Genomic DNA, 12,922 nt, shown 5'->3' with positions numbered 1-12,922 from the left:
AACTTAGTTTAAATGTACTTGGCTAAGGTGTATGTAAACTTCCGACTTCAACAATATGTTGAAATGTTTTTGGGAGATGCAATGGATAATTGGATCATTCAGTATTCCCTTTTATTATTCAGTGAAATCATCCCATGTGAAGAGTCAACTAATTTAATTAAAGTTCCATTCTTAACTAAATTGTATTTTTTATTTCTATTGGAAGGATTTAATCATTTTCAATTATGTCTACTTATGACAAGGTAAAAGGTTTATGTTTCTGTCTCCATATGATATGGTAAATATATCCAATTCAAAAAACATCTACATTTAAATAGTATTAATATTACTTTGCATATATTTGCGTTTACTCCCATATTTTCCCACGGAAAGTTTCCACCTCTGAATATTCCTCAAAATGTGCAACCCTAGGTGAACGCATTGGCTCTATCACTTAGCTTTCACCAGTCCAGCCATGTCAGATCAGATATTTCTTCAAGAACGAGAAGAAGCAAAGATGCATTCTTAACATATTTGAAGAGGGACAATGTTTGCCCCCACACCACTGATCACCTTTCGTATTGTGTTACAGTGGATTAATACGAGTTCACCGAACTCGAATATGTTACTTATCTCGTAAAGTTTTCCCTCTGCACAGGCCACATCTGCTCTCGACACACAGACGGAGCGCAACATTCAGGCATCGCTCACCAAAGTGTGCTCCAATCGGACCACCATCGTCGTGGCTCACAGGTATGCAATGGCTCTCAGTTGGAACAAGATGCATGTATAGAGGGAACCCATACAGTATGATCAGTGGAGGCTGAGGGGAGGACGGCTCATAATAATGGCTAGAACGGAGCGAATGGAATTGCGTCATGATGTGTTGGATACCATTCCACTCCAGCCATTACCACGAGCCTGTCCTCCTCAATTAAGGTGCCAACAACCTCCTGTGATTAGGACACACACATTTCCCCCCCTCTAATGCTGAGTTTGTATGGTTTGGATCTGTCCGGTCTGTAGTCAGATTGTGAATTGTCTGTCTTCAGGTTGTCGACCATCATCGGTGCCAACCAGATTCTTGTACTAAGTGATGGTCAGATAGCAGAGCGAGGACGGTGAGTTGAATGGTTGAAAGAGTGTTTGTTCGATTGCTGCACACTCCACAAGCCTATTCCAATCAAAATATTGTTTTATGCTCTTCAAGAAACAAACATCTGAAGAATGTATGTAAATGCCAAAAATGGGACAGGCCAATGTTGGATGCTCACACAATAGTCATATTCTCAACACCATATAGTGGGAACATCTTGACATTGTACTTGATGATGGTAATGGTGATTGTGTGTCCCCATTGTAACTACATATTCTCTACTTTCTTCCTCCCAGGCATGATGAGCTGCTAGCTAAGGAAGGGTTGTACTGTGACATGTGGATGAAGCAGCAACAGGCACAGGACTCCGACTCAGCCTCTGACACCGAAGCCAAAGACAGGAAGTCTTGAGAAACTACAGCCCCCATCAGTCACTGCAGGCCACAGGAGCCACTGAGTCTTGAGTGAGAGGTTAAGAATATGTAGACATTGTGAGGAGACAGAGGAGGACAAAGAGGGACGCAGGGAGAAGATTAGATACCTCAAAAGGCTGTTTTGTATTTTTTAGGGTATCCGTCCATCGAGGTTAATTCTGTTATGAGTAAAGTTTTAAGCACATATTTATTGGGTATTTTATGTTTGATCATTCAATCAAAATGTTTGTACCGTGAATGCCTCAGGCCAGTTGTTTTTAAGTGTATTCAGGATCGTGTTCATTAGGTTAATTAACAGATTTTTTTTATTAAGTAGTCCCCCCCCCCCCTTTCTGCAAGTTACGGGCACGTTTAGAAGCCAAATGTTCCCTCCCCTTCCAAAATTTGAACGATGCAAACACCTGCAAAATCATGATTTCTCCAAATGATCTGTGGCTGTTGTCTCATCCCACAGTCTGTTGAAAAACACTACTGTACCAGTTATGTTACGTGCGTCTGTGCAGGAGTGATTAGTGCGGACTGATTCAGTATAATCCGTCTTCTTGCTGTCTGAAGTCGTTTGATTGCAGCCGTCCACAGAAGCGGCAGCAAGTCCAAAGTAGACGAATACCTTAAGCGCAGGTATCGGCAGTTTGGCACAGTCTCACGACACTTTAAATGGTTGACTAATGTTTAGGGGTTGAGAAGTGAATTTGTTGTATTTACAGCAGATCTTATTGAACAGGTTCATTGTAAATGAGATTTTTAGAGCTGCATCAATTTTACTCCAATCAGACTTGGGCATTGTCATGTACAGTACAGTCAAGGTGTTGACTGATACATGTAAAACTTTGAATTGTCACCAATGGTGATCAATAAGAACTACTGGCAGTATATTAAAGAGAACAGAATCGATAGAATTGACAAAATTAGTAGCGGAAAAGCAAACCTTTATCTATGAATGAACCCAATCCTCAAGCCTGTATGCTGCTACCCGTTTTGAGTACAGAACTACTGTCAAGTGTATCTTTATTTTAATGGAAGAAATTAGTCTGTTTGAATTTGTAAATATCTATGCCTTGCATTCCCAAGGCAGTGTGGAGTTTGTCAGTATCTGTTGATAATAATCACACTCCATTTATTCATTGTCAAATTCTGTTTAATTGATTTTAAAAAGGGCCATAAGGGAAGATCTAAGCCATTTAGCTGAACTTTAGTTTATTTGATAGAGAATGGGGACTTTAAATCTATGTTAAGTCTCCTAGGGTTACGGGTTTGGGGTTGAATTGGAAACTGTCTGCATTAATCAAGGGGACGTGAAAATGGACATACTTACCATCCATATAGTGCACAGCAGACTTTACATCATGAAAAGTTATTGCAGACTGTGAAATAAATAGATGAATCCCAAATGCATTTGAGCATTTGTGACTGCAGAAGTAATACCAAAGAGCTAGAGTTGTTATGCTAAAATAATTGCTCCACCACTACAGCAGTCAAACATTTGTAGGTGTACAATGTGCGCAAACTGGTGCAGTCAAATTATTTACACTAATGCACCATGAATTTGAAATGTTATCTGTGACATGAGTGACATTGACACCACAGGAGGTTGGTTGGTGGCACCTTCATTGGGGAGAACGGGCTTGTGGCAATGGCTGGAGCGGATAGGTGGAATGGTATCAAATACATGTGTTTGATGCCGTTCCATTTGTGCCTTCCAGAAGTGTTTGTAAAGATATTAACTTCTTTGACACAATGTCAAACTTTTTTGAAATGTGATTTGGGGGCATAGTTTGTCTGTAGTGTGATCTTTGCCTTTGGAAGAGTGACAATGTGTGTGTGTGTGTGTGGCATCTGTCCATGCCTGGAAGTCAAATACATCAATGGTTTGTTTTTTCTTTGTATATATGTTAATAAATGGTACAATTAAATATGTATAATGACAAAGTGGGCTCTGTTTTTGCTAATTTACCATATTGATAGCTTTTATATTATGAGACATTTTGTATCCATACAGTACGTTGCATAACTGTTCTCAAAACTGTTCCCTCCCTCCCTCTCAGCTGCTGATTGGTTTTATAAGCGGGCTTGTCAGACGTCACAACGGGGGTTACTGTTGTGCTAGGTAGCTAGCCTGAGTAATACCAGGCGCCGTTTTATATATATATATATTTTTTTTTTCTCCCCCAGCTCGAGTTTTCTATTTCTACTATTTGGCTAATGTTGGATAGACCAGCATGGATTTCGACGAATTGTTTAGTGAACGAACATTTCAGTTTTCTGACTTTCAGGAGTTTACGGTAAGTTAGCCTATCATGGTGAGTGACGCTAGCTGAGTTGGCTAGTTTAGGTGGTTAAATATGACCGCAAACGGGCTGATGTGACCTATTTGGTAATAATCGCATTTTAAATATGCATACCAGGTTAAACAAAACGTGTTGTATGCCTTATAATTTAACATCAAAACACGGCAAGGTTAACGCTTACTGGACAGTATTGTACTAGCTCACGCGTTTAACGAAGCTAACCAGCCTGGTTAGCTACATGTGATCGTGGCTGTTCTGGATTTAGGTGACAACTCGTGAAGTTGAAGCGAACGTTAACCTCGTAGAACGGTAGCCAGCAAACACAATAGGATAACCGACTATAAGAGGCCATTTGTGGGATTGCGAACCGTGTTGACATGACTTGGTTGTGTAAAGTTGGCGTTATTTCAGGTTCGTTTTTGTCATGTCGGCCCTTCGCTCAATGATTTACTTTGCTCTCTGATCTGCCTTCACAGTTTCTTCCTGGACATCAGAAACTGTCAGAGAGAGTGCGGAAGCGATTGTACTATAGCCTGGAGCAAGACGGCTCTCCAGATTCCCTTTCCTGTCCTGTTACAGGTTAGCTATTCTGTCTGTTAGGTTATGTCCTGTCCGCGTGTGACTGTGTTGTGAATTTGATTGATTTGATTCTTATGTTCGGAAAATGATTTCTAGATATTGCTGTGGAACTCCTTCAGAAATCTGCCCCGAGCCCAATTCGAAAACTACACAAGAAATATGCTGCTCATGTCGCGAGGTATGTTATCAGTCAGTGTTGACACTTGTTATCCTTTCTGGGCGTGTAATGGTCTCCATAACTTAATGTAGGTGGTCTGTTTTTCAGGGAGGCGTGCATCTCTCCATGTGCCATGATGTTGGCCCTGGTCTACATCGAAAGGCTACGACACAGGAACCCCGAATACCTGCAAAAGATCTCCTCCTCGGACCTCTTCCTTATCTCCATGGTATGTGGGCCAAAGGTTGGATGCGTCTGAAATGGCACCCTATTCCCTTTGTAGTGTATTGCTTATGACCAGACCCAAGATCTGCATTTCACTGTTTGTCTACACCTGTTGTTTACGAAAGCATGTGACACATTTTTTTTTGATTAATTGGAATGGGTGCCATTTGTGACTCACCGGTTGTCCCGCCAGAATTAGGCAAAGGCTATTTAGCCCATGTGATAAGTATTAGGTCCTCTCACCAGAATTAGGCCATGGCTATGCATGTGATGGGCACAGTACAGCTTGTTATGAACATGGGTCTCTGTAATTGCTGGGCATGTAGGGCCCAGACCCATATACTACACCCAATTCTTGTTCAATTTAGAATTTCCCGCAGCCACCCGCAATGTGTTTTTAGACCAGGGGTAGACGTAAGAGTGTGTCTGGGAAAGCATCCTGTCATGTTATCAAATCACATTTTACTCGTCACGCTCAGTTTATAGCAGGTACAGAAGATGCAGCAAAATGCTTATGCGATAGCTTCAACAATGCAGTACATCAGTCAAAAAATAACAAGTAAATAGAATTAATCAGATGGAACCTCCTGTGTAGTATGTGTGAGGAGATGGCTGCAAACACAACTTGCTTTCTATGACATATGGACTGATCTTAACCTCCTAATCCTGTGTCGCCTTTCCTCCAGATGGTTGCCAGCAAGTATTTGTACGACGAAGGGGAGGACGAGGAGGTGTTCAACGACGAGTGGGGGGCTGCTGGGAAACTGGACGTCCAGACTGTCAACACTCTGGAGATGAATTTCCTCGACGCCATTGTAAGTTATACGTAGTATTACATACTACACCACAGGCCCAGAAACGTGTGGTCCTACTCAGAGCCATATATTTAATAGTGGTGCGTGGATCAACCGTTAGTTTCCCCCCCCTGGCAGAACACTTTTTTGACAGAAGGTGCAGGATTTTTATTTTTTTGCCTGATTTTAGATATGTTTCTGCTAAAAAAATTCTGACATTTTGGTAGGCTTTTTTTTAGCCATCTTGTCTATAATTAGATACATGCAGCTTCTCTTCTGTCATTGTTTCCCTAGAAGACTAAATAAACCCTTGCTCACCAGAATAATGTCATAAATCGATAGAAGGAATGCTTCAAATTAGTTGACATTGGTAAAAATGTTCTGTTGTCTCTGCTTCTTTAATGGAGCAAAGACGTTCAGGAATATTCATGTTTAAATATTTTCTGTGTAAATTTCCAAATAGCATCAGTGTGACTGACTGGTTGTAAGGAAGTAGGAAGCTGTGAAAATGACCCAACGGGTTTCTGAAAAAATGTCAGTTCGGCTTGGGTGCATATTTAATGTGGTTGAAATACTATCAGCTTTTATGAAGCTGATAAAGATAGATATCGTCTGTAGAGGTGCTAACTGCTCATTCACTTTCTCTCAAGATGCTGAAAGAAAGAAATCATATTTCTCTCATCCTTTTCGAGTCAAAATGTTTCCTACATTTGGTGTATCATTTTATTGCAAGAAATGCTCAATTCTGCTGGAGTTAATATTACGGCTGTGTGAGAGGTTATAAACCTAAAGTCAGTGTCCAGATTTCAGTTTCCATTTAACCCATCTGAACAGTAGGCTACAGTTCCCTTGAAGTGCCATATTTGAAGTATAGCGCCTCCCAATCATCACGCATAACATAGCATAACATAACTATCATCCTCTTTTACCACTTCACCAAATCTTTTCCATTACTTTTCTTTCTATTCTTTATTTTCAACTCTCCATTTTGTAGCTTTTCTCTTATTGAATTTAACTTGACATTGTCACTTTTTCTGCCTGGCCCCTTCCCAAAAGCATTTTACGATTGGGGTGTATCCAGGGGGGTGTAACTTTGAAAGTTTCTTCAAGTGCAGTTCAAAAAACCATCAAGCTCTATGATGAAACTGGCTCTCATGAGGACCACCACAAGAAAGGAAGACCCAGAGTTACCTCTGCTGGAGAAGTTCATTAGAGTTAGAGTAACAGACACATCTCAACATCAGCTGTTCAGAGTTCAATTTGACCTTCATGGTCAAATTGCTGCAAAGAAAACACTACTAAAGGACACCAATATGAAGAGGGCCAAGAAACACGAGCAATTGACATTAGACCGGTGGAAATCTGTCCTTTGTTCTGATGAGTTCAAACTGTGTCTTTGTGAGAAGCAGAGTAGGTGAACGGATGATCTCTGCATGTGTGAATCCCACCGTGAAGCATTTAGGTGTGGAGGTGCATTGCTGGTGACACTCAGTGATTTATTTAGAATTCAAGGCACACTTGACCAGCATGGCTACCACAGCATTCTGCAGCAATCCCATCTGGTTTGCGCTTAGTGGGACTATCATTTGTTTTTCAACAGGACAATTGCCCAACACACCTCCAGGCTGTGTAAGGACTATTTGACAAAGAACGGAGAGTGCTGCATCAGATGACCTGGCCTCCACAATCCCCTGACATCAACCCAATTTGAGATGGTTTCGGTTGAGTTGGACCACAGTGACGGAAAAGCAGCCAACAAGTATTCAGCATACAATATGTAGGAAGTCCTTCAAGACTGTTGGAAAAGCATTCCTCATGAAGCTGGTTGAGAGAATGCCAAGAGTGCGCAAAGCTGTCAAGGCAAAGGGTGGCTACTTTGAAGAGTCTCAAATATAGAATATATTTAGATTTGTTTAACACTTTTTGGTTTCTACATGTGGTGTTTTGATGTCTTCGCTATTATTCTACAATGTCAAATGGTACAAATAAACAAAACACAAAAACCTTTTGAATGAGTAGGCGTGTCCAAACTCTTCAAATTAACTAATGGGTAAAACTAAGGGGTAAAACTCTGGAAAGTTGAGTGAAGTTCGCTCTCGTGCTTCTCTGCGCAAGCTGCGCATCCCCCCCCCCCCCTCCCCCTGTCATCCACACAATATTTCATGACCCTAGACCCGCCTGCTGTTATAACCACAGGGACTGTAGTTTGTGTCAACCCGCGCATTACTCATTTTTAAATCCCATTGTACTGTATTTGTATGGCCATAATTTACAATCTGATAGCTGCTCTCACTTCTGTGTTTCAGGAGTGGAGCCTCTTCACTGAGCCCGGGGACTACTTTGGCATACTGAATCAACTCGAAACCAGGTTTGTGGTTCTTGTTTTCACATAGATAGTTTTTCATGCTAGTGCAGGTTTCCCCAACTGTCGCCCTGCGGGCCGAATTTGGCCCGTGGGTGATTTTATTTGGCCACCTAAGTTTGTTGTTGAACATAAAATAATGTAAAAACACCAGCAAAATATTTCCATGCGTTTTTAATTCTGTAACTGTTCCAAAATTATTCCTATGCATAATAGAGATACAAATGTATGCCAGATTTGAAATGATTGTTTTAGTCAAATATTTTATTTGTTTGGGCTTCTGGTAAAAAACAAACAAATTGGCCTGTGTGTCAGGGTGGGTGTGTGACTTCTAATGCATTAGAAACACAAGAAGCTATGAAGGGTTAGGAATGTCATAGAGACTTCTATTTTCGTAAGCCCCATGATTTTTTCAGAGAAGAGCTAAATTAGTAGTGTCAAGTTGTTGTGGTAATTTGCCTGGCATAGGGACTGTAGATCTGATACAGAGCTAGCTGCTAGTTCAAACAAAGGGTTGGTTGTGTGTGTCACATGCGCGTAGTCATTTGTTTGCCAGGCTCTGTTCTACGTCCATCTCTCTCTCTGTGTTTGCATAGAGTGTGTATTAACTCAGGCCTGTTGTGACTCCAGTATTGCAGAGAAGCAGGGGATGAAGCGAGGCTGGTTCACCTACACCGACCTCTGTGTGCTGCTGGAGCAGGCGGCGTGGCGACAGGCACTGACGGCCATCTACCTGCACTTTGCCAAGGTGAGGAAGGGTCAGAGGGCAGGGGCAGTGGGGTGCACTGAAGGACTGAGTTGTGGGTCATGCTCAGTATGGGCACACTGTAGCAGAACATTTTGAACTAGAAAATAGCATTTCTTATTTGACACGTTCAGGTAGTATGTTTTTTTTTCCTATTTTGTGCCGAATGGACACGACACTAGTCTCAAACACACCTGAAAGTAACATGTCAATGTCATGAAAATTCTTACACAGGGACACTCAAAGTCCATCTTAAATGAATCATTGTTTATTGTCAGCGCGCTGGAGAGGTTCCATCAAACTTAATGCACCATAGTGAACATCTGTCAGAAGCTCTGCTGGGGCAGTCTCAGCAGTTGTCTTATATACGGATATACACACCAGTTATATTTGCATAAGTAATTCAATACTGGGTCATGCATGTGACCAATACCTCGCAAGGCTTCTCCTCTCTATGCTGGGACCTTGAAACTGAAATATCTTTCGTTTTCAAAACAAGGTTTGGGCCTACTGACAAATTGTAGATACTGATAAGTGAGGATTTGTTAAATCAGTCACTTACATGAACACAGAAATTGGTTATTAGAACAACACATGAATAGAACACAGAAATTAGTTATAAGAAAAGCACAAGTATAACATTTCCATCGCATCAATTTCCGAAAACTGCAAATTGCAGAAACCCACGTAAACTATGTGTTGATTGAAAGAAGCAACACTTTTGAAAGTAGTCAGTTTGGGGGGGAAATGAAAAACATAATGAAAGAAATCTACTAAATCCACGTCCTCACCTCTCTCCAGGTGACCTGCATGCTGGGGCTGGTGTATCTGACCAGTGTTGCGGGCCTTATCGCCACCAGCCTCCCCAGGAGCAGCCAGCCCCTGGCCCCAGTCCGCCAAGTCCCCCTGCTGAGCTCCAGCCTCTCTCCACCACCACTAGGCCTGCTCCCAGTCCCAGAGACCACCAGTCCAGCATCCGACCTCCCTCGCTGCTGCGTCTTGGGCAACGACAGTCACAACCGCCGGCCTGGCACTCTGCACACCCACGACGACCACAACCACGGCTCGCCAACCTCCTCCCAGACCTCTATACTGTGTCTATGGGGCTCTATCCTCACTTCGCTAAGCCACACTGACCCACACCCCCAGCCCGACACTGAACCAGCCTTGTCCGCCTCCCCTCTGCACTGCCCCGGCTGCCAGGTTACAGTGGGGAGCCTCCCTCCTGGCTCCATCCAGTGCGGCCCACAGAACACCTCTGCTCCGCTACTAGAGCCTGGACACCCTGGTCACCCGGCAGCACCGTGGCTGGCCCCTGCCCCCCTCCTCTACGGAGCCGCCCCGATGCTCCTGGACTCCCGTCTGACTGGCATGGCGCCGCTCCGTGTCGGACCCTGCTGCCCACAGTTCATGCTGCCCATCGAGAAAGCCCCATCTCTCCTCATGCCCAGCTAGACGCAGACGGACAAAACAAGCCACTATCGTTACCCTTCAATGACGATGACGCCGGACTCCAAATGAAACCAGCTGGTTTTTCAGAATGCATCCGTTGCAGTGAAAGGAAAGTGAATTTTTGTTTTGTATGTGCTTTTTTTTTGCATATACTGTCTAAATTTGAGATAAGGGGCCCCTAAAGGTGAGTAGCACATTTTGTACAGTGGTTTGCCAGCTGAATTGGTGTAAATAAGTAAGATGAACTCATAACAGCGTGAGATTTGAGTTCTGTGCTCAGGCACTTATCTTTTCCAATGTATATTTTTCAAAGGTTGGATCACGCAGCTTTTCAATAGGTGTTTCTAGAAGGTGTGTACATGGCAAACTAATATTTCATGTTTGGTTTAAAAATACACAAATATGTCTAAGCATGGCTACCATACTCGCACAGTGTTTGTTACTACCTAATCTTTAGCCTGGGTACCAGATTTGTTTGTGGAATGATGGAACAAACAGACTGGTACCCAGGCTACCTACACTTTACCTATGTTTGAAAATGGGGGGATTGTGGGGGAATTGTGGGGGTTGGGCTAAGTCATGTTGTTAGATGGAAGAGTTCAGTTTTGATGTGACATCATAGCCATTTGAGAATGTTGAGAAAGTAAGTTGTCTCCACAAAAGCAAGGCTGCTTTCTAAGTCAGTACTGTAGTGCTTTAAGAAGGGAGTCAATTTAGCCTGGTGCCAGATCTTTTTGTGCTCTTGCCAACTCTTGCTCTCCTTGTCAAGCCAAACATTGCATGACAAGGAGTTGGATTGATGGCACAAACAGACTTGCACTCAAGCTAGAGACAACTAGCTTGCCTACATTTCATTTGCCATGGAGTCTTTGGGTCATTATTTTTCTCAGTTACTGCAGTTATTTTTAAAATGTTAACATATTTATGCTTTTTGGGGGGTTTGTTAATAATAACTAGACCAGCAAAGCCACAGATGGATACTGGTCCCTGCACTGAACAACAGTAGAGATTCATTTATTTTTATTATTATTATTATTATTAAAAAAACATTAAATTCATATCTCAGTATGGCTGCCCCTCAAGTCTTGTTCATTAGGGCACATCGTAGCGAAATGCTTTAGACCGCTTTGCAACAGTAAACAAACATTTGTTTCTGAACATGACCCTGAACTCTGATAGCACTGGGTGAGATGCAACTCTGAGAGTGTAGCCTTTTTAGTAGTTTTTTTTTCAAGTAACTATTTATTTTACCATGACAGAATGCAGTGGCTCTCTCTGATGTCATGTTTTTCCAACAGAATGCAGTGGCTCTCTCTGATGTCATGTTTTTCCAACAGAATGCAGTGGCTCTCTCTGATGTCATGTTTTTCCAACAGAATGCCACGCAACTAAAATAGGTCATAACCAGTTTACTGTTTGCCGTTGTTTATTTTTTTTAAATAAGCGTTTTGAATACGACGGCGCCTGACATCAAACATGATTGTTTTGGAAATGTATCTAATGATTGCAATTTTCATCCAATAACCTTTTCATGGAAACCTAACATCCTCATATGGGTGAGTTGTATTGTGCAAAACACAACTTTTCATTAAAACATTATTTTATTTTTTTTTAAGATCTGTTTTTCAATTTTTGCAATTAATTAGTATCCCTCTTTAACATACCCATTTTGGTCGGGGAGACCTGACCAACAAAGTCACTCATACACCATTTTGTCTTCTCTTCCTGCTCAAAAATGGAGAATGTCTTCTTTCTGCATAGAAATAGAATTCCTCGAATGGGGATATCCATTCTTGAATGGGGATGTAAATTCTAAGTCATACTGCTTCTATGTATCTCATCCTGGAAAAACAGTTAGCACTTCTCATATTTTTCTACTCAAGATAGTTTCTTGCTAGGGAATTTATGATTATTTGAACATTTGACTTGGTTTTACATTGACACGTTTCTAAATAAAACCTTTTTCAAATCGGACTGAGATTTTGAAGCATGAAATCCTTGAATTTTGTAAACCATGTACAAAACATTCAATGTGTAGAAATCTGTAATAAAATGTTTGACCCTTTAAAAGGATTGGTTTTCATTTGTCATTTATGTCTGTATCGCTGTCCACGTGGTCCACTTTGACAGACAGTATGTAATGTGAGTTGTCAACATTGTGAGATGAATAGCTCAGTCTTGGCACGCGCGCACACACACACACCCTAGAAAGCAATATGCCATTTGAGCTCATCTAGGGAACTGCAAAGGCGCTGATCTGCATGTGTGGTGTCAAGCAAGGCGACATTAACCTGGTCACAGATTTGTTTGGGCTGTCTTACCAATTCACACAGTCTTTGTCAAAACTGCACAAATAGATCTGGGACCAGGCTAAGGCACTATCACCTAAGCCATCATCTTTTGGAATCTCAATTGTATTTCTTTCATTCGTCACATCTTCGTCTCCTCAAAAATGCAGTGGAGCAGAATATATGGGGTTCCTACCCTGTGGGCTGTATTCACAAAGCAATTCAGAGAAGGACTGCTAATCAAGGATCAGGTTTCACCTCTTATTGTCATCTAACTGCTAAGGACCCTGGGACTAAACACCTCCCTCTGCAACTGGATCCTGGACTTCCTGACGGGACGCCCCCAGGTGGTAAAGGTAGATAACAACACATCTGTCACGCTGATCCTCAAAACAGGGGCCCCTTGGGTGCGTGCTCAATCCCCTCTACTCCCTGTTCACTCACGACTGCATGGACTGAGCACGACCCCATTCTCATCATCGGGGCTGTAGTGGAGCAGGTTGAGAGCTTAAAGTTCCTTGGT

The 12,922-nt window shown here is 42.2% G+C and overlaps 2 protein-coding genes across 2 annotated transcripts in view; both read left to right on the top strand.

The window, feature by feature from the left end:
* abcb6a (ATP binding cassette subfamily B member 6 (LAN blood group) a) overlaps positions 1 to 3,438 on the top strand; it is a 43,677-nt gene extending 40,239 nt beyond the window's left edge. Inside the window, 4 exon segments of the mRNA XM_036983062.2 lie at positions 638 to 732; positions 1,032 to 1,100; positions 1,372 to 1,483; positions 1,485 to 3,438. Of these exon segments, the coding sequence (XP_036838957.2) occupies positions 638 to 732; positions 1,032 to 1,100; positions 1,372 to 1,483; positions 1,485 to 1,532 (324 nt within the window). The 3' untranslated portion in view covers positions 1,533 to 3,438.
* Positions 3,439 to 3,554: 116 nt separating this feature from the next.
* cnppd1 (cyclin Pas1/PHO80 domain containing 1) lies at positions 3,555 to 12,181 on the top strand. The gene is made up of 8 exons (XM_021608940.3): positions 3,555 to 3,791; positions 4,274 to 4,376; positions 4,473 to 4,554; positions 4,642 to 4,762; positions 5,445 to 5,573; positions 7,859 to 7,920; positions 8,545 to 8,662; positions 9,461 to 12,181. The coding sequence occupies exons 1-8, from the start codon at positions 3,729 to 3,731 to the stop codon at positions 10,112 to 10,114; spliced, it is 1,332 nt and encodes a 443-aa protein (XP_021464615.3). The 5' UTR covers positions 3,555 to 3,728; the 3' UTR covers positions 10,115 to 12,181.
* Positions 12,182 to 12,922: the final 741 nt, after the last annotated feature.

This window comes from Oncorhynchus mykiss, chromosome 7 (genome assembly GCF_057628025.1).
Source record: "Oncorhynchus mykiss isolate SJ-2025 chromosome 7, ASM5762802v1, whole genome shotgun sequence".
Taxonomy (NCBI): Eukaryota; Metazoa; Chordata; class Actinopteri; order Salmoniformes; family Salmonidae; genus Oncorhynchus; species Oncorhynchus mykiss.
This window is presented reverse-complemented; position numbering and strand designations above follow the sequence as displayed.

Coding starts and splice junctions, on each gene's coding strand:
- cnppd1 (XM_021608940.3), top strand. CDS start 3,729: ATGGATTTCGACGAATTGTTTAGTGAACGAACATTTCAGTTTTCTGAC. Junction 4,377..4,472: donor CCTTTCCTGTCCTGTTACAG/GTTAGCTATTCT, acceptor AATGATTTCTAG/ATATTGCTGTGGAACTCCTT. Junction 4,555..4,641: donor TATGCTGCTCATGTCGCGAG/GTATGTTATCAG, acceptor TCTGTTTTTCAG/GGAGGCGTGCATCTCTCCAT.